This window comes from Dipodomys ordii, unplaced genomic scaffold (genome assembly GCF_000151885.1).
Source record: "Dipodomys ordii isolate 6190 unplaced genomic scaffold, Dord_2.0 Scaffold7, whole genome shotgun sequence".
Classification (NCBI taxonomy): Eukaryota; Metazoa; Chordata; class Mammalia; order Rodentia; family Heteromyidae; genus Dipodomys; species Dipodomys ordii.
In genome coordinates this window covers 16,314,188-16,336,150 of record NW_012267223.1, presented here as the reverse complement: position 1 = coordinate 16,336,150, position 21,963 = coordinate 16,314,188, and the positions used below count along the sequence as shown (strand labels likewise).

Below are 21,963 nucleotides of genomic sequence, written 5' to 3'. Positions count from 1 at the left end.
GATATATGTGGGAATAAAGAGAAGGTCAATGAACAACTACTACCACTGCTGTTGCTACCACTACTACTGCTACTACTATTACTAACTCCAGAGCAAGAAATCTGTAGCTTGGGAACTTGGTGAGTGAGAGCAAAGTAACGGAACAAGGGGGAAGTGGTGCAAGTGGTAACTGCTTCTAAAAGTTTTTCTTTCTTGCTCTTCCTTCCTTCCTTCTTTCTTTCTTTCTTCCTTTCTTTCTTCATTCCTTCCTTTCTTCATTTCTTTCCTTCTTTCTTTTTCTTGTTGGTTGTGGGGCTTGAACTCCGGGCCTGGGCACTGTTTCTGACCTATTTTGTTAAAAGCTAGCTATCTACCACTTTGAGCCACAGAGACACTTCCAGTTTTCTGGTGGTTTATTGGAGATAAGAGTCTCATGGACTTTCCTGCCCAGGCTGGCTTTGAACCATGATCCTGAGACTCAGCCTCCTGAGTAGCTAGGATTACAGCCACTGGTGTTGGGTTCTAAAAGCTTTCTGATGATAGCCACAGTCTTGTATGGGGAGTATGTTGTGGCTACAAAGGGCCTCCCCATCCAGCCTCTCATTTGTCCCTCAAGCTCTGAAGCAGACCAGCATGGAACTGTCAGGAAGAGGCCAGGTCTAGTGGGATATCTGTCCTAACTAAATTTGCATGGCTTGTTAGAGCAAGGTCTTCATCTCAAGTGTCCTGACTTCCAGTCCAGATCATCTCGGAGTCTCTGTCCTGCCTTCCTAGCCTTTTCTACACCGAGAGCCTATGACAGCAATTGACACATACTTAGTTGGTGCACAAAAGGGAAGAGAGAGAGGGCCACATGTTGACTAGAGGGGCACAGGAGGCAAAAGTCACCTTCACTAGTAGGAATAGCAATCACTTGTAAGGACATAGCACTGGATAAAGACACATCTTCCCAGTCCTTATTGAATCAAATTGCCTGGCACCCAAGAAATTTGCTTACTGTCTAAGAGATGCAATCAAAAGTGCTAATGCTTCTTGTTATTCTGTTCTAATATATAACCTTGGAGAAACTAGTCTTTCTGGGCTCTAATGTAGCTATAAAAAGGGCTGCCTTGCTGGACACTGGTAGCTCACGGCTGTAATCCTAGCTACCCATGAGGTGGAGATCTGAGGATTATAGTTTGAAGCCAGCCCTAGCAGGAAATTCCGTGAGACTTTTTAAAATCTCTAATAAATTACTCAGAAATAGCTGAAAGTGGGGCTATAGCTCAAGTGGCAGAGTGCTAACCTTGAGTAGAAGAAGCTCAAAGACAGTGCTCAGGCCCCAAGTTCAAGTGCCAGCCTGGCACCCTCCCCTCCTCCAAACAAGATGTCTGTCTTCCTGAAATCCAGGGGCCTCAAAGGTTTGAAACATGTTACATGAAACCTTCAGTATAAGTGTAGGTATATATCATGTCTATCAAACCTTATATGTCGATCACCTTCAACTTCGTATCATATAGAAGCAGCTTTATTGCTCCAGAAAAGGACTGGACCCTGCAAATGTGGATTGCTCTTACTGATGGGATCCCTGTATCCGTGGACCATGCCAGGCTTTTAAAGAACAGATCTGAGTTCAAAGCTCCAGCTCCAGCCTGTGTTCCTGGAGCCTCTGCACCCACCTCTATACTGCAGCTTCTGGGCTCGGTTGTTTGGACAGTCCTTCCCCTGTAAACTGAAGTTGATGTTGGTGCGGATGCAGCGATTGTTCAGTGGCTGGACAGGCCTGAAGTTGTCACTCATGCTCAGAAAGATCTGTGATGGCTGATTCTGGCTGAGTAGGCGTAAGGAATGCATCTGAGGAAAAGGAAAGAGCTGTGAGACCCACCTGTCCTGACCACGCCCTCAGGAGGAAGTAAGGCGGGGCCAGGCTGAGGCCCTCAGAGCCCTTGTGACCTAAAGTGCATGAAATTCTCTGGGGGTGTGTGTGTGGGGGGAGAGGGAGAGTGGGAAGGAGGGAGAGAGGGTGGGAGAGAGAGGGGGGGTTGTTTTTAGCACACTAGAACAAATGTGCTCTCTGCCTGTCTAAGGAAGAAATACAGATAAGTGTCTTTCTACAATGCCCTGTGGTTCAATAAATCACTGACACCCCCCCCCCATAGTTATTATCCAGGCCATAGTGACTGGGCTATAGGTCAGAGCTAAATTATGGAGCAATGTAGTTCGTTTTCTGTGAATATCAGGACTACGTTCTATCATAGGTCTATTAAGGGAGAAACAACCGTTGCCTATGTATGGTAAGAAGAGAGGGGTGGCTTCAAACATTCGGATTCCAGATTTCATATCAGTTTTTGATCTTAAAATTTCATAAGATATCCCAGTACTGCTTAAATAAATTCTTTTTGTAAACTTAAGCTGTCTTTAGAGGGCTACTGTTGCTTGTTAGTCATCAAGTACCAAACAACACTATTAAAATGCAGGGCTTCAAACTGTTCCAATTATTGTTGGTGTGTAAATGAATATCCCACTAAAGAGCCTGGGTTCCACTTCATTTGTTCAATTTTTCCATTCATTCATTCATGTATTGGTTGATGGATTTATTGATTGAGTTGGCAGTATCAGGGATTGAACTCAGGGCTTTGCTCTTGCTAGGCAAGTGTTCTACAATGTGAGTAACACTTATCGTTTTATTTTTTAGCTTTTCTTTTTTTTCTTCATGTACCACCATACCTGGCATGTACCACCATACCTGGCTCTTCCTTTAATTTTTTTATGGACTTGCAATCATAGAACATAAGAACAGGAACAGATGTGTATAATTTGTCCCCTTCACAATAAAAGAAAGAAATATGTGTTTCTCAGAAGTAAGGTGATTGCTAGACCTGAGATGTACAAGAAGCTACTTAGCAAGTTCCTGCCCAGTTCTGAAGACTAGATTATCTGTGAGATCATCTGAAAAAATAAAAGTTTACCTTCAACGGTTTTGAAATGACACATGAGTTGTTTCCTCTTCTTGGAGACTGCACATATATCATTTTTAAAAGGCCAGAGAAGTATTTCCATAATGAAATGTATATAGCTTGCTTATTATTTATTTATTTGTAATGGGGTTTAAACTTGGATATTATTATACTTGTTAGATGTTCTATTTTTAGGCAGTGTCATGCTTTTGCCAATGATCATCATGGACTGTAACTGCCTATCAATGCTTTCCAAGTAGTTTGGGATCACAGGCATTTGCTACCATGCCCAGAGTTTTGTTTTGTCTTGTTTTCTTTTGGTCAGTCGTAGAGCTTGAACTCAGGGCCTAGGTGCTATCCTTGAGCTTTTCTGCTCAACACTAGTGTTCTACCACTTTGAGTTACAGCTCCACTTCCAGTTTTTGTGTGATTAATTGGAGATAAGAGTCTTACAAACTTTCCTGTCCAGGCTGGCTTTGACCTGTGATCCCCAGATCTCAGCTTCCTGAGTAGCTAGGATTACAGGCATAAGCCACCAGTGCCTGGCTCCCAGAAGGTTTTAGAGCTAGATCTTGCTAATTTCTGTCCATGCTGGCCTCAAACATCAATCTTCTTATTTCTGAGTAGCTGGAACTACAGATATATACCACCACATCTAGTCCTTTTATAGCTTTTTTTTCAGTTGTTAGAAGCCGGCATTTCCAAACACATTTGACTATATCATTTTGCTCATTTACTCTTTGAACAGTCTAGTTGTAGAATATAATTTAGGAATGAATTGCTTTTCTAACTGCCTTTTCCCTCCTTAGATAGGTGGGCTGCTCCTATAATTTGTTCATGCTAAGTCATTCAAGGTTCTAGCTCTGTAAACATAGCTGTCATGGGTTGACTCTTGAGCTTGCTTGGAACCAGGGTCATGTAGTTGGGATCAGCTAAGTTAAGTTGCGATAATTGAGCTGGGCTCTTCTAATTCAAGAAGGCTGGGGGAAATTAGACACAGAGATTCAGACAGAGAACACCAGATGCAGATGAAGACAGAGGTTGATTGGGGCCATGTTTCTTATGTCAAGGAGCAAAGGAGATTTCCAGCAAAACACCAGAAGCCAGGGGAGAGTCTGGAGTAGCCTTTTCTTGTTTCTCTTGGGAAGAATCAACTATTCTGACAGCCTGATCTTGAATTTGTAGCTTCCAGAACTGTGAGGAAGAAGTTTGTTTATGATCTCCCTGCCACGCCCCCCCCCCGGGTGTGGCACCTGATTTCAACAACCCAAGGACATGAACACAAATGGCATAAAATAAATCCAGTCCTCACATCACCTTCCCCACTAGCTAACTGGTAAGCTCACCTGCATCCTGGTTATGTAGACAGGTTTGTTCATTATTATCCAACTGGCTGTCTCATAGCAGGGAGGGATCGTCATTGACCCATCGTAAGTAATGAAACTCGAGGTCTCTGGATATAATTCCTCTATATTAAGTCCCTGTAGTAAATATGCATCATCTAGAGAAGAAGGGAAGTAAGACATTAGATCTATTTGAGAAAGTGCTGATGTGTAGTTACTAGCCAGAAGAATATATCTGTCAGAATAGGCTGCAGTAAACCGCCTGTCCCTCCCTCCCTCCCTCCCTCCCTCCCTCCCTCCCTCCCTCCCATCTCATATATTTTTTTTCTTTTGTCAGTCGTGGGGCTTGAACTCTGGGCCTGAGAACTGTCCCTCAGCCCTTTAGCTCAAGGCTAGCTCTCTACCACTTGAGCCACAATGCCACTTCTGGTTTTCTGGTAGTTTATTGGAGATAAGAGTCTCATGGACTTTCATGCCCAGGTTGGCTTTGAACCATGATCCTCAGATCTCAGCCTCTTGAGTAGCTAGGATTACAGGTGCGAGCCACCAGCACCTGGCTTCATATATTTTTAACAATAAAGTTTTATTTATTGCTCAAAGTCATGTGTCCATTCCAGGTTGGTTAATGGCTTCCCTTGATGTCATTTTGTCTATTTTTTTTTGTCTTTCATTTTATTTTATTTTGCAATCCAGGCTCTGAGAGCAGCCACTGTCTGGCCACAGACATGGTGAAACATGGTGGCTCTAAACTCTTCCGTTTTGGAAGTGGCACGTGTCAGCCACTCCCATTTATATTTCTTTGTAGCCAAGGAAGTCACATGGCTCAGGCTGATGTCAGTGATTTGAGACAGCTGAATGGGATGGTGAACATCAGTGAATTGTAAATAATACCATCCAACACAAGAACTCTGAAGAGTCTTTATTGTTTTATCTAAGATCACAATGACATGAATAAAGGCTTCACGATGTGCTGAAAAATTGTCCAACCACTACTCTTTATTTAACATCGCTTAATTAAAAGAACTCCTAGAAAATATGTATGGAAAGAAAAAGGATCAGTCCAAATCTTGCCACAAATATGAAATGCTTCAGTTCAATGACTGTTTTCAGTGTGTGTGTGTGTGTGTGTGTGTGTGTGTGTGTGTGTGTGTATCTTCTCTTTGAGCTCATTTGGAGAGCCTTTTACATTTATTTGAGGTGTTCAAACTTCTATATATTTTGTTATGAAATAAAGTTTTTCATTAAAAAAGCATTATATATGATTATCTGGAAAAAGAGATATCAATGATACAATTCTAATAATCTAAAAGCAATTATGATAGGTATTTTAGTATATTTCTGTTTTTAAAATTAAGTACATTGGTTGAATATTTAGAAAATTGTAAGTATTCTCTCTCTCTCTTTTTTCATTTGCTGTCCCTGAGCTCTTTTTGCTTAAGGCTAGCACTCTATCACTTTGAGTCACAGTGCACCACTTCCAGTTTTTGAGTGGTTAATTGGAGATAAGTGTCTCATGGGGACTTTGCTGTCTGGACTGGCTTTGAACCAAGATCCTCAGATTCCAGCCCCCTGAGTAGACAGGATCACAGGCATGAGCCACTGGCGCCTGGCTTTCTCAAGTTTTAAAATCTCAGGAAACGGCAATGAACCTCTCACCCTTCCTCTCTATCTTCAATCCCTCCTCTTTCCTGTCTTTGCCTGCATGCTATTATTCTCTCCTGGCATCTCCTGGTAGTTGGTGTTCTCATCTTTCTGGCCGTTTCTTTTCAGGTTCTGTTACTGATTGCTATTGTCTTCTTGCTCCTCTCAGTGCTGTATTTCCTGTGAATCCCTGTCTTCTGGAATTGGACCAGTCAAGGGCACGATCAGCTTTTGTTGGGCATTCTTCATTTGTCTGTGCCTGTTTCTCAGGCCCCTATGTATCAGATGCTAGATGAGCAGGTCATAACGAATCATAGAGGCAGTGCCACAGGCCTGCACAGCTCAGAGGGAGGATGTCAGTTCTGGCTGGAGTTGGGAAACTCAGGAAAGGATGAATGGAGGAGCTGACCTGCTCTGGATGACTTGATGTAACAGTGTGTGGCTGGTGTGGGGTGGGAGGCTCCAAGGATGCTATTGACAGAGACATGCAAAGGAGCCTTGGGGACAACAGCAGCTTGGGCCACCCAGTAGTTAATGTAATCTCTTGAAGAGAAGGGAGATCATGGGCAATGAGGCTGGCAGAGTGGGCCTTGTCTGCATTATTGGGAGTTTGGAGTTCCATTCTGGAGGCAATTTGGAGCCACTGAAGTCAAGGATAGCATGATCAGATTTGCATTTAATGAGGCTTGGTCTGACAGTGGTTTGGCTTGAAGATTAACATATTGAATGAGAGAAGGATGCAATCTACACATTTTTATTAAAGGTCAATGTAATTTGTTTAACCAAGCTTGCACAAGGAGCATATTGGGTACTCTAGCATGCTGCTATCATTGCATTTTATCTTACTCAGGACGGTTGGGAGGAAAGAGGAAGGAGGCTGTAGAAATGAGAGCTGTTCCAGGCATGACTCTAGTGGAGAAAAGAAGAGCTATGTTTCTCTGGGACTAGACCCAGACAGTGTGGGCAGCCATGTTTGAAGAAAGGCTTAGGTGCAGCAGGGGGTAGGGTGGGGTGGGGGGTGGAGGAGTGGAGGGGGGGTGGACAGGAGTGAAGTAAAGAGTGGTGTTTATGGATCTATCCCAGGCAAACACTAATGGGTACATGCAAACTACCCTGTCTATGCAGCAGGCAGCAGAAGAGCATCTTTTTTCCCTGTCTATCAGTGTTACCAGATGGGCAGTATAGACAGAAAGAGGCCTGAGAATTAATGCATTAGGAGCTGGATTCCCCTCTCCAGGCTCTCCCAGCTCTAGTCATTATTAGTAAGGTTGGCAGCATTGTTTGTGAACAAAAAAAATACACAAATCTGGTATGAAGCTGTGGCCAATGGGTGATTCTGCATGATGGCTTTACTTGTATATTGAGCAGAAGAGATGGCAGAAGTCTAGATAAAAGTATTTTATACAGAGATTATCTACCATCTCTCTAAATATGGCTAGTTCATCTATCATCTATATATCTATGCAGCTATCATCTGCCAATCTATATAGGTATAGATTACATATCTATAACATCTATATATCTATGAATCTATATATGTATATATGTATGAATGTAAGTATATCTATCATCTATGTATCTATCTATGTGTCTAGGTATGCATGTATGCAGGTATGCATGCATGCATGCATGTATCTATGTATATATCTGTCTTTGTATGTCTATATGTATGCATAAATGTATGTATGCATATATATATGTATCTATCTAACTATGTATCTATGTATCTGTCTATCCAATCTATTATCTATCTCTGGAGACAAATAGCTAATCAAGGCCAAAGCCTTGGGCATCAAATCATGAGTCTTAATCCATGTCTAAGTTCTAATTGTGGCTTTGCCAGTAATTTCCTATTCTTTGCTAGATGACCCATTCTTTGCTAGATGTGACCCATGTAAAATGGGTCATAAGTTATACAGCATAAGTTATACATAAACTTATTTGGCTAAATTTTTCTTTAGCAGGTCAAATTTTGGTATGGCAGTGTTGTAATTTTTTATGTATTCGTCAGTATATATGCATGTACATATGTACATATACTAGATATATTTTATGTGTATAATATATATACTAGAAACATTTTCTTTGTTATATCTTCATAGTACAAAAAGAACCCTTGGCTAATCAATAAATACAGAAAATTGATGCGTAGTGGAGAGCCCAGTTTTGCTGTCTCAAATGACTACAGATCTCAACTGCTGTACGACATGCCTCTGGCTGAGTCTATCAGGTACAATACACTGAATTTTTGCTCCTGGCTTTGTTGTGGTTGGTTAAGAAAAAGACATTCTGGTGAAATGCCTAGGACTGTGTTGTGGGGGACTCTTTCCTTTAGTCTGAGTGTCCATGCAGCCCTAGTAATGTGCCTCACACTCACGTACGTGGACCACTCCGCTCCACCTCCTTCCCACCTATGCAGTTCATTCTAAGCAGACCACACCAGTGAGAAAAAGGCCTGGCACTGCCAGAGATCAATACAGCTTCTGATCAATAGGGAACTACATGGCAATTTTATGTGGGATGACATTTCCTCTTGTAATCTGAGGTAAATTCAGCCGAAATGAAAAAACAGGCAATTACTAAAGAATAAAGTAATATGATTTTTTTTTGTTTTACACAAACAATAAATGAAAATAAAAGGTTCTCTGAGAATTGGATTCTTGGAGGTAAGGTGTGCCTTTCCTGTCCCTGGCTGACACGAATGACTGTTTAGACGGCAGTACGGGAAGTGGTGTGGCGTGCAGCACTTCACAGTCTGTGAAAAACATTTCCAATGCCATTCCCTTGAAATGAAAGTACAAGTTCAATTAAGCATAGAGAAAGGCACCTGGAGCAATATGCTTCAACTCCCCGGTGATATTTCACCACATTTAACACTGTGTCCCCTAAGGAGCAGAACGGAGACTATGTCCCCACAACTACCAAGGAGAAGCCAGCCACTGGCTGGCCTGTCCATTCATATTTCAGCAGGGGTGCTCGGAGACAAGTGGGCTAAAGCAAAATTATAATAAAGTAGTACTGGAAAAGATCATTTAAGGGGCTGGTTCCATGTGTCAAACATCTTGCTCATAAGCCTTCCTCCAAATACCTGCGGTGGTGTTTCTTTATCTCTTTAGAAGAAATAGATCAATATAGCAAATAGAGCTTGTTATAATTTGAGCTTTGTGATTCTCTGGATTCTTACTGGATTGCAATTAACCTCTGTATTTACTAGCTATGGTATGGAGGAGGCAGGTGGGATTTAAGGAGGGTGAAGGCTACCAAGATAAAACACAGTGTCTGAGGATGCTGGAAGAAATGTTTCTTGTATTGAAAATATTCCAATAATGAATTAATGAACACAAGGAAAAGGGAAGGATCTAGGCACCAGTCCAGTACATAGTAACAAATTAAAATACTTCTAGCAAATTACCCGAAATCTTCTCAAGAAAATCCTTTCAGGAAATCCATTTTTCAATGTCATGAGTTCAGTCTTGACCTTCACTCTATTGCAGGAGGAATTTAACTTTAATAAAATGGATTTTCTGTAGAAGATTTTCTAAATTCAGCCTGAAATTATAATTCGGGCAGGTCTTTTTTTTTTCTATTGTTGGTGCTGGGTTAGTGAAAGTCTTACTCAGATGTATGAAATCTGGGCTTCCAAGGAAAATAGAACTTCATTTGGTCATTACTGTGCATTGCATTGTGTTTACAAGAGCTGTGATTCATTGAAAATAAGCATATCCTGTTGCCCATGAACCCTGGGCTGTACTTACCTTCAGAAAAAAATCTTATCTGGCCTCAGAGTGACAAGCTTCTTGACCTCCAGGAGGCATAATTTGACATGAAAATACCTCAGGATAACGTGGGAATGGATACTGCACATTGAGTGTATACCAGCTATTGTCCAGGTAGTTGACTCATCATCTTGATTAATCCTTATTTAGTATTCACCCCAAACCTCTCAAAATTTATCTTGTTGATGTGGGAATTGTATTTCAGAGATATTAGGACACTTGCCTGAAGTTGTAGTATAGCAAAGGAAGTGGTAAAGCTGGGATAAGAGACCAATTCTCTCTCGTTCCATCCCTTCAGAAGAACGTACAAGTCGCTCGCGTGTATGATGGCCTTTACCAGCCTGGCTTCCAAAAGTCTTTTATCCTCTTGGCAAGATACTTTATTCTTTTTTGGGGTGGGGGTCCGGTCGTGGGGCCTGAACTCTGGTCCTGGGCACTGTCCCTCAGCTCTTCAGCTCAAGGCTAGCGCTCTACCACTGGAGCCACAGCGCCACTTCCGGCTTTTTTTCTTTTTGCTTATGTGGTGCTGGGGAATCAAACCCAGGGCCTCAGGCATGCAAGGCAAGCGCTCTACCTCTGAGCCACCTTCCCAGCCCCCAAGATACTTTATTCTATCTTTTATGAATTCCCTGGCATTGATTTTTTTCATTACTGGCTCAAAAGAATGATTATTACAGATTTTCTCCTTTTTGCTAACCATACCCTTTGTGCCTGGTCTTGAACACTAGGGAAATGGGCCAGCTTCCGTCTTGGATTTTTCCTAGGTTTCTGTGTTTATTTCTTCCTCTGTGAATCGCTCCATTTGCTGGGTAAGTACAATTGCCACACAGGAGTCTCTTCCATGGTGGGATTGTAAAAACATCTTTAGAAGTAGTTTCCAGTTCTAAGTCATGAAGTTTTAAGCTTCTTCGAAAGTGAAGACATAATCCCGCCTTCTCTTCTCTATTTTTTCTTACTCCTATGACTTTTCCCAAGCCTAAATGCCATCTGGATGTTGATGTCTTCCATATTTATGACTCTCCTGAAATCTAGATTCATGAATCCAACCGCCTACACCACACGTCCTCTTGGAGGTCCAAGAGACATCCCAAGCACAACGTGCTTACAATTTCTGCTCTTCTTCCTACCCACGGTCACATGGCAGTGAAGTCTTCCTGATCTCAGGGATGGAAGGGTCCTCCTTCCCGTCACTCGGGCATCCCTGTCATTGTCATGTGATGGATGATCTAGCGAGAAAGCCTTGGATTTTCTTTTAAAAATACCTGATCATTCGTTACCACTTCTCCCTCACTGGCCTGCTCACAGTCTGTGTCCTTATCTCATTATTTGGATGACTACAGTTTCTCTAATTTGTGCACTTGTCCTCCTTTGGTCTATTCTCCACCAAGTAACTAGAGTGCCTTTTTCATCCATCGGCCTCTTTGGTTACTCTGCTTGAAGTCCTGCTTTGCTTCTCATTACAAGGTGGCCCCCAAGGGGACACTTAGAGAAAACTATCTGAAGGCAGTCCCTGTGCCTTCTCTGGTGATTATGCATGCCAGTAATGGCCATGCTACTAGGTCCCTCTAGATGACCAAGTATTTCTACTGGAGGTCAAGGGACACACAGGCAGAGTAAGTTTCAGAGAGTTTGGGCTAAGGTGAGCCTGATCTGGAAAAGTAGCAATGTGCTTGTTCTGTGGTTAACTTACATTCCTTTCAAGTGGAAGGAATCCAACAACTAAAATCCAACCACTAAATGGAACCCAAGTTGGAATGAAGAACAAGTTCCAGGCCAAAGTGTCTGGATTACAACTCACCTGAAGACTTCAGAATTAGTTTTCCTTGCACTGAGGGAGGAAGCCTGAAGAAAGGACCCTACGTTGGAAATTTGCCAAGAACACCCGTGTGTGAATTCTTGCTCTCCAGTGGGGAATAAAGTGGGCTGTGGTTTGGGAAGTGATCCTTCCCTCATCCTCCTCTCCATGAGAACAATTTTTTTATGGGTCCTGGGACTTGAACTCAGCGTCTGGGTGCTGTCCTTGAGCTCTGTTGCTCAAGGCTTTACCACTTTGAGCCACACAGTTCCACTTCCTCCATGGGAAGATTTTTGACACTGAATTTGAACATCTTGGCCACGTGAGTGGTGTTGGCTAGTGAACAGCAGTGAGTGTGTGTATATATTTCAAGATGAAGCTTTCTGTAACATCCTAAGCATCTGACTTCTGCCCTGAGTTCTTGGACTGATGGCAGAAATACTTGTCTTCACTATGCTCCTGATCCTGGAACTCAGCCGACCTTTAGACCTCCATTTAGAAGCAGAGACACCCCATCCAACCCTCATGGGCCATTGTGGGAGGGCAACCCCAACTGTTGAGTTTCTCATGCAGAAGTGGCTGACATGTAGTCATCGACTAGATGTGAATCCTTTGTCTTCTCATGTGGAAATTGGGGCTAGAAGTTGTACCTACCTCAAAGGGCTGAGCTCACTCACTGTAGGTGAGTTGCTGTGCATATTGCACAAGCTCTAGATGATTGAAAGTGCTTCGATGCTTAGAATATTGCAGAGTAGGCACTGCATCTATGTGAGCAAGACAAGCTCTGCTGGGACGTGATTTTTTTTTTTTGGTAGCAACAATAGAATGAGCTGGCTGGAGAGTGGGGAGGGGGATGAGGGACCATGTCTTGGGGATATTGTGATTGACGTGTCTGTGTGTGTCACCTGAAAGTATGGAAACAGTATACTGTGTGGTTCCAAGCTGATGGCATTATCTATATTTCAACCTGAGCTCATGCACCCATACCAGCACAACTTTCTGACTCTTGCAGAGTTGCTGAAGGGATTTCCAGGCTCCTGTTTTCTTACTGGATGTGTACTCCTGAATCATGTCTGTGTTGGATCCTCCTGCTACCTATAAGCTCAATCTTCCTCTGGCTGATATCTTCGGGGAGTTCAGCTGAAGGGAAGAGAGCCATGGTTTCCTGCTGAGTAAATCAATCCCTTTCTGCCAGTGTCCTTGGTATAACAGAGTGTCAGCCATTCTGGGTGTGTATCAAGCCATCATTATCCCTGTGGTGTTACTCTCTTCAGGTATGTGACAAAGGTCGCTATGGGGAACATCTCCATTATTACCTGCTAGAGTGTAAGGGCACAGTTATTATTAGGGGCCAGTTATCACCTCTCCCCATGTAGGCCAAGGTCTCTTTCTGTTGCTTGAATTCCCCTTTCCTTTCTGCTGCCCTGGCAGGTGTGGAGCACGAGGGACAGATGGAGGAGAGGGTGCTCCTGCCATCTTCCCAAAAAGGTTCTAGGAGCCTTTTCAGAGTGGGAAGGGCACCACTGGCCCTGAGTCTACGCTCCTTAGCATGGAATTGAGACCTTGCTCTAGAGCACCTTTCTTGGCATTATCGTTACTGAAGGTGGCCGTTCATATCTTGGGCACAATGGATACACCTTACTTTTGATACTGAAGTGAAATACTGATGGAGATAGAGCTCTTCCCTCTGAACGCTTCACTGCCCAAAGTTTTGTAGATGTTGTTTCCTCTATCTTGATGCTTTCGCTTTTGTTCCCATCCCTCCCTCCCTCCCTCCCTTCCTTCCTTCCTTCCTTTCTTCCTCCTTCTTTCCTGCCTTCTTTACTCTTTTTCCCATCCTCCTTCTCTCCTTTCTTTTTTCTCTCTCCCCTCCTCTTCACTCTTTCCTTCCTCCCCTTCTTCCCTCTTCTCCTTCTCTCTGTCTCCTTTGCCTTGCCCATGTCCTCTCTCTGTGGCAGCAACCTTATCACTAAATATTAATCAGACAGGGGTGGGGGAGGGGAAGGAGGAGTGCAGGAGGAAAGGACCCCTTCGCATGCGGCAATCTATCAGATTGCACGGGAGGGGGGCTTAATGTGCAGTTGATGTCTTTTCATGGTCTCTAAACTACAAATTTTAAGATTATTTGAAAACATCTTATTGAATTTTCATGCTTTTTAATAGAAAAATTAAAAGAATAATAATCTTTTATGGGCAGTTATAAATGTGCTGTTTATGTACTACAAGTCAGAAATCTTTCCCTTAGTTGAGCAATCTTGTGTGGGTTTAGGGTGGATCCCACAGGCATACTGATGAGGCAGGCAGGGTGTATGTGGAGATGTCTCACTTCACTCTTCTGGATCATGAGTATGGAATGATTCTCAGGTTCATGTAGCTGGCTCCCAGCAGCTCCTTCACATCTTGGGGGGAGGAGTGTGTGTGGTACTGGGCCATCTTTACATTCTCAAAGGAAGTGTTTGTTGAGTGAAGAATGGAGGCAGGGTTCTCCATATTTTGGCTCCAGTCATCCAAGGTAAGGCCTATAAACATTTCCTCTGTCCTTTCCACATCTTCATGAGAGATTTTGCAGACACAGTTGAACTCCTCAGCTGGCCAAGGACTCACCCAGAAACTAGAATGTTTGCCTGCTGGCTATCGCCTTTGGTAAAAATCATTATTTGCGTATTGCTCGATTGAGAACCCTAGACCTAGAGGAAATTACAGACCCGAAGTTCAACGTTCTCACTTTGTAGATGAGGAAACAAAGCCCACTCGAGGAAGTCCCCTGATGAATGACAAAGCCAAGACTGGACTCCAGCCTTGGCTCCAGAGCTCACTTCTAAATTAGGTCACAATCCATGTTGTAAGGCCACGCTGATCATCTCCTGGTGAACGCTGACACCGCTTCCCCAGCCCCTCAGTTTCTAGGATTGCTGTGTATGGCAGAAATCCTAGAATCCTTCTTTTCTCTTCCTCCGTTGGGTTTGGACCTCTTCTCTCTTTCCTGTTTAATAAGTCTAGTTTGAAGCATTCAGAAAATATCAGGGAAGTTGGACAGCATCCTGGAGAATGAAGAAAGATGTCACCTTGCCTCCTCCAGAAGATCCTGGACCCAGCAACACGGAGAGGGAGACCCCGTCCAGCTGAGGACTTCTGAAAGAACACAGGCTGGATCCAAAGTATCTGGTGGGTGCTATTTCAATCACATAATTGGCAAAGGCCCAACTCTGGACAGCTGACACAGTGGAGTTAGTCAGCCAGCAGAATCCTCCAGCTCATTACTAGTTCATGGCATAACGAAGACCACATCATCATAATTATTATTGCCTTAGATGACAAAGACACCCTGGGGACTTCTGGCTGAAATGAGCTGCTTCTTGGCCAACCCTGACTCTCCGGAGTGACTTTCTTACAGAACTAAAGGATCATGAAGTTGAAAGGGGCCCACAGAGATCATCTGTTCTGGCTTCCCAGCTTTCGACAAGACTAGCTTTTACAGGGTAGCTGCTACAGAGGGAAAAAAAATAATGGAACCAAACTTACTTTTATATGTTATTCTTGTGATAGTATCTCTGTTGAGCATTCGATTAAGAAATGGGTTTGATGAATCAGAAACCTAGAGGGGAGAGAAAGAAAGTCTTAATAATGGGGCAGTGCTCTTCTAGAATAAACATCGTCGTGCATTCATGGGCTCATTCATATTGACTGAGCATCTTAGCTGGTGCTAGGGGTCAGAGACAAAGACCCAACTCTGAAGGACCTCTCAGTCTAAAGGAAGTTGGCAAACATGTGTGGGGACTGTTAGGCTAGAGTCACAAGTGAGATGATGTTAGAGGAAGACTACCTACTACCTGATGAGTTTAGGGAGCTTGTTTTAAGAACACCTAAGTTGTTCTGGAGGCCTGGGTAGAGTTATCAAAGTGATCTGGTGGTAGACCATGCAGAAGGAAGAAAGGCAAGGAATGCAGAGAACCCGACATGGATACAGGGGACTTAGAAGCAGGCCTTCTCGTGCAAGTATTTCAGAGTAGTTGCAGCTGAGAGTGTGGATGAAGGATAGTTTGTGAGGGTAGAGTTAGGCAGGCAGAGGCAAACTCCTATCGGTCTTGAATGTCATGTTATGATATTTAAATGTTATTCTGTAGGAATGGGGGAAACAGCAAAGGTTTTTGAGCAAGGGGTGGAGAAAGGATTACGTGGAGAGAAAGAAGTATCCAGAACAGAGATACCAGGAGATAGGAAAATCACTCTGAGATAAAAAAAAAAGTGGGCACCAGTGGCTCACACGTATAATCCTAGCTACATAGGAGGCTGAGATCTGAGGGTTGTGGTTCAAAGCCAACCTGGGAAACAAAGTCCGTAAGACTCTTATCTGCACTAAACTACCAAAAAAAAGCCAGAAATGATGCTGTGGCTCAAGTGGTAGAGCAGTATCCTTGAGCAGAAAGGCTCAGAGACAGTGCTTAGATCCTCAGTTATATCCCCAGGGCTGGCACATTAAAAACAAAAAAAAGGAAATGTAGCTATGGCTCAAGTGATAGTGTGCCAGCTTTGGGTGAAAAGCTAAGGAGAAGAACTCAGGCTCTGAGTTTAAGCCCCAGTACTAGCATAAACATACAAAAATAGTACATAACCTTGTACTACCACTGCTCATTATTATGGAATGGAATACATCCTAAGTCATATCATCCATCCATCCATTCACCAACTCATCCAATAAATATTTGTTGAATGCCTATTATAGGCCAAAATGTTGTACAAGATGTTTGGGTATGAGTTCCCATTTTAGGCTTATGCATAGAAATCTCCAAATTTTTCTCTTAGGAGAAGAAGCTAAGTTGGTAAGAGGTTTAGATCCAGGGAACTGCTATGGGTTATACCACAATGTGGTCCCACATACTGTGTACGGTTGTCTGAAGAATTCCTCTCTTACTTAGACTTTCCTGAGCCTCACTATTTATCCTAGTCACTTCCCTCCCACCTTGCTAGCTCAGCTCAGCTCAGCTCTGCAATTTACGCCCCAGCTGCTAATCGGATGTTGTGACACATCCACATTTTCAATCTGATTTATTCTGAGGGTTGGGAAAAAATTGCAGCAGATGATTATTACTGTTAGATAAGCAACAGGTAATTTTAGTTTGGAGAAAGCATGAGCTGTTTATTTTCCCTCCATCTGTCTTACTTTTTCACAGAGTTTCCTGAGTGTGTTGCAAGCCACACAATCGAGGAGAGTTCGGGGTGCCGCAGTACTCAATGGAAGTAAAAATGCACTCCAAACCCAATACGCTTTCATTTCCTGGAAACTTCCACTGTGGCAAGCTTGTTAGCATTTAAAAGATAGCTGCTCAGATGCTGACCTCTGAGAGGACAGGGGGAGGCTTAGTGTCCTGTCAGATGAGGAGCTAGCCAGGTGCCCTGAATACCTGATACTTGGTGAATCTGAGCAGCCCTAGTGATGAGACCCACCCCTTTTGAGCTGATTAAAAATAATTGAATTTTTTTTTCCAAAGTGCACACAGATGATTTGTGGGCACTGGTGTGTTTGGCTGCGTGGGTGAGAGGATAAAATATGTACTTGGTGTAAGTGAGCTTAAGTGGGTAGTTAATGGTGTGTGATTGAGCAGCAATTACAGGCAAATCTCAGTTCCCTGTGGTCGCTGGAAGGATGGGAGATTAGCCGAGGACAGAGAGAAATAAAATGGACAGATAAACAAGACTCTCCTACTTTTAGCCCCTTCAAGTCTTCTGTTGGCTCAAGTAATATCTCTCAGGCTGAACTTCTTGTTTTGGGTGGGACAGTTTACAGGGAGCTAGGAGAGGGAGGCAGGAAGATCATTTCTGGAGAGGGTGGGCTTGTGGTCCCTGCTCAATTGGAATTTGGACGTGAGCGAATGACAAGTCACAGCTTGGAGGACTCTCTGTGGACCTGATTTTCTGTGGAGTTGATTGGATGGAACAAAGAGTGAAATGCTGTGGTTTATTTTGAGATCCAGGCTTTAGGTTTGCTCAGGGAAAGAACTAACGTATCCTCAGTGGCCAACGTGGCCTGAGAAGATGCAGGAACTGCTCACTGCCCCTATACCAGCCTCAGGCTCTGGGATACCAGTTCTTGCCAACAACCCTGCAGAGATGCAACCTGGACCCACAAGGCTGACTTTGCTGACAACCTTGATGGAGCAAGGGTTTCAGTAAGATTTGGTGAAACATGCCAGCCAGGAGTTTGCTGTGGAGGAAGTTGGCTGCCCGGTGGCCTATCAGGCACTCAGTCTCCTGGAATGTTCCAGAGTTTCCTGGATGACACTTGCAGATGCAGGAAGTTTTTTTTTTTTTTTTTTTTTAGCAAAGTGAGGGACAGTCAGGGGCTGAGCCTAAGCCACACCCTAGGAATTTTTGGGGCCAGGCAGATTGGCCTGATAGAAGGAACTCAGGGAATGTTGGCATTGGGGTAGCCATGGTGGGAGGTGACTCTTGGACACATTTGAACATATGTAACAGGTCTCAGGCTTTGCACCAATGAGCATGAGGCAGGCTGACAGCACTGGTTACTAACTTCATCACTGAAGTTTCATACTCCAAACCTTGGTCAGGTCAGTGGGGAATGTTTTGATGTGTTGTTTTCTTTCTTCTTGCCCTCAGGTGTTCCTTCCAGCTCTTGAGTAGGTATATAGTGGGAATAAAGTCATGGGTATTAAAATCAGGCAGGACTTGGGTCTGTTCGTGGGCTGTGTGACCTCTTTCTTACAGGGAAGTTAGGAGAAGGAGGCAGGAGGACTTGGTAGGGCCAAAGGCCAGTTATACAGGGTGTTCTTTGGGACCCAGGGGGCCATTCTCTGTTAAAACTCATTGATGGTAAAGAGCTAGGGATATAGCTCAGTTGATAGAACACTTGCTTAATTTGCATGAAGCCCTAAGCTTCATCTCCAGCACCACAAGGAAGCAAAATGAGCACAAGGAAAAACAGTTTGATGGTGAATGCTGGGTTCCTATTGGTCTTTCTTACTCGATTCTAAGCCCTGGTTGGGATCTACAGGGATCTAAAACCCCAAGGGCTTGCTTGTCCAGTGATTCTCCACTGGAAAACTTCTACACATTGCTTTTTGTCTTTTGTAACCTCTCCCTCCCCTGCCTCTCCAATTAGAAAGGCAATCTCTCTCTCTTTTTAATTGAAGAACTTGTTTATGTGCTTCACTTGACATCTGCCAGAACACTCAAGGTAATTTTTGCTGGCTGGAAATCTTTGTTATTATTGTCACCTGGTAGGGAGCCTAGGAGGTCCCCAAGTCAGTATGGGTGACTGTGTCTTTTTTCCCTACAGTGCTTGTAAGAAGACCTAAAAGTGAGTCGGGAAGTGTGACGCAATGGGGTGGGGAGCAGGTGTGGGAACGGTGGAGGAGTTGCTTAGTGTCCCACCTGCAGCATGGCGGTGGAGATGCGTGGAGGCCCTTCCACTGAAGGACAGGCCTCACTAGACCGCATCGGTGGGCCACCCGGATCCCAATGTGACTGCACCCCTTTGATTCTAGTGCACACCATTGGACTTGAACTCCACCCCTGTGCTCAGCTTCAATGTCTCTCTGGGACAAAAAAGTTGCCTGAACTCTGGACCCTGAAGCCCTGATGCTCTTAGATGGAGCCCATCATTTCACATTCTGACATTTTTGTAGGGGATTGGACCTCCCATGACTTTCACAGACATAAAAGTTAGGTGCTGCTACAGCATTCTTAGCATGGACATGAACCAGTATCTCAACACTTTAAATTTTTTTTTAAATTTTGGTACTGGAAGTAGGGCTTGCACTTAGGGCCTTATGCTCTTGCTTGGTGCTCTACCACTTGAGCCACATCTTTACGCATGGCTTTTCGTTGGTTATTTGGAGTATCAGGATTCATTTGTCTGGGTTGGCTTTGAGCTGTGATTCTCAGATCTCAGCCTCCTGAGTAGGGAGGATTACAGGCGTGAGCCACTGACACTTGGTTCTTTTTTGTCGTTTTTTTTTTTTTAAAGCCCATCAGAGACTGTAAATTGATATTCTGATTGAGACTGGAGTGGCCAGAAGAGAAGAAAGGAGAAGCGAAAGACTTACTTTTATAAATATAGAAACTACCACCAATCCATTCGGACTCTTCGCAGCTTCTGTGACATTGGTGTATAACTCATGGTTATAGTGGATGAGCTGTACCTGTCAGGAAGGAAGAACGAGAAATGAGAATGGCCTCCAGCATGCACAGCTCTGGAACACAGCACACACCCTTCCACGAGGATGAACTGCAAAGCAAATGGAAGAGCAGGGAGAAAGTCAAGGGATTTCAGAAGGGTTTGCAGGCATCTATGCAAAGCAAAATGTGCATTCTCTCTCTGTCTCTCTCTCTCTGTCTCTGTCTCTGTCTGTCTCACTGTCTCTGTCTCTGTCTCTCTCTCTCTCACACACACACACGTGTGAGCACAAAAATACCCATACATATTTACAAATGTTTTCTGGTAACAAGCCTGCTTTTAATAAGCTCAGCGTCCATCTGGTTCTGGCTTCCTCCCAGGACATTTCCTCTAAAGTGTGTGTAGAGTGAATTTTCCTTATTAGGAATGGAACAGCCCTGCAGGGGTGGATGTGCTCTCCTGGCTGTACCAACAGCTACTGCTGGCAGCTGCAGTCAATCTTCCTGACAGTCCTTGTGTGGGTTTAGATCTGAGAGTGGTTAGATCCTCGGCTAGGCAGGTCTGGGAGGAGGTTGTGGTGGTTCTCATGCTGGGAAGGGGCTGGCAGCTTGCTCAGTCTCCTCATAAGTTAGCCTACCTACCTGGCTCTGCAGACCACCACCACCACCACCACCACCACCACCTCCTCCTCCTCCCCCTCTTCCTCCTCCTCCTCCTCCGACTATTGATCTGTTTCCTAAGATGCTGGTGTCACAGACAGTGAGGGACCAAAGGAGTCCTAGATTCTGACTCCGATGGTTATGGTTTTCCCCTTGTTATGCCCCCTCTTTTTTGCCAGACCTGGGGCTTGAACTCAGGGCTTGAGCTCTGTCCCTGAGCCTCTCTATGCTCAAGAGTGCTCTACCACTTGAGCCACAGAACCACTTTTGTTTTTTCTGTTTATGTGATACTGAGGAATTGAACCCAGGGCTTCATGCATGCTAGGCAAGCACTCTACCACTGAGCCACATTCCCAGCTCCGTTACTAATTTTTGAAAGAGTCCTTTTGTAAATTGTAAAATGAAATATATATGTTCAAATTGAGTCACCATCAGTGTTTAGGCATATCACCGAGCTCAGTTGCTTCCTCTGAAAAATAGGTATATAGTTCAGAGTTGTGGCTTAAAAATAGTTCCTTTCATTTTTAAAAATTTTAATTTTTATTGTCAAGTGTTGTACAGAGGGATTACAGTTATGTTAAGTAAGGTAGTGAGTATATTTCATGTCCAACTTGTTACCCCTTCCCTCGTTTTTCTCCCTCTCCCCCCCAATGTACCCCCAGGTTGTACAGATCATTTCCAACATATTGTCTTGTGAGTATCTCTGCTGCATTGGTTCCCCTTTGTCCTTTGTCTCACCATTTTGTTGTTCCCCTTCCCTTCCCTAATTCAGATAAACGTATATACGATATCAGGATACCAAAATAAAATACAGTTCCTTTCTCCTCTCCTCTCCCCTCCCCTCCTCTCTTTTCCTCTCCTCTCCTCTCCTCTGCTCTTCTCCCTTCCCCCCTTTTTTTTCTTTTCCATTCCTTTCCCTTCTCTTCCCTTCCTCTATGACCTGAAGTCACTGTGTAATCCAGGCTTGCTATCCCGCGGCCTCTGTCCCCTGAGTGATGAGACTACAGGTGTATATCAACTGGTCATACATAATTGTTTTTTTGGTGTAGGTCCTGAGGCTTGAACTTAGGGCCTGGGAGCTGTCTCTGAGCTTTATTTTTTTTTGTTTGAGGCTAGTGCTCTACCACTTTGAACCACAGCTTCACTTTTGGCTTTTTGGTGGTTAATTGGAGATAGGAGTCTTATGTACTTTCCTGTCCAGGTTGACTTTGAATTGTGATCCTTAGATTTCAGCCTCCTGAGTAGCTAGGACTACAGGCATGAGCCACTGGCATCCAGCTATCTTTTTCAGTTAATTCTCCTTATTCTTAATTCACACTAATAACTTCCTCTGCATGAACACTCTCTAACATACTTAACTGTATCTCTGGCTTTCACTTTTTTTTCCTTTTTCTTTTCTTTCTTCTCTCTTGCAAACAATGTTACAGCAAGTGTATCATATATCTTTCTGTAATGGTGTTAGTACTTTCCAAAGGCTGATTTGAGAATCTAATAAGGTGGTGCATGTAAAAGTGATTTGTGATTCTCGAGGAATAAGAGAGGATTCATCATTGCCTGCATTGCATTAAAAAGGAAGTCAGAGTTTTAGAAGTACAGAAAGGATTTGTTTTTGCTTGAACTTGAGCCAGAAACCACCGTCTCACACAGTGGTCTGCACCTCCGCTGGCCATTCAGATCGCCAGGATGCTTTTAAAGCTCAC

At 43.7% G+C, this 21,963-nt stretch overlaps 1 protein-coding gene across 1 annotated transcript in view; it reads right to left on the bottom strand.

Moving 5' to 3' along the window:
• The window catches only part of Ca10 (carbonic anhydrase X), a 359,930-nt gene that overhangs the window by 1,571 nt on the left and 336,396 nt on the right, over positions 1–21,963 (bottom strand). Inside the window, exons 4-7 of the mRNA XM_013037785.1 lie at positions 19,534–19,629; positions 14,993–15,065; positions 4,262–4,416; positions 1,638–1,812 (exon numbers count right to left, since the gene is read on the bottom strand). Coding sequence (XP_012893239.1) covers positions 1,638–1,812; positions 4,262–4,416; positions 14,993–15,065; positions 19,534–19,629 — 499 coding nt within the window. The remainder of the gene's footprint in view (positions 1–1,637; positions 1,813–4,261; positions 4,417–14,992; positions 15,066–19,533; positions 19,630–21,963) is intronic.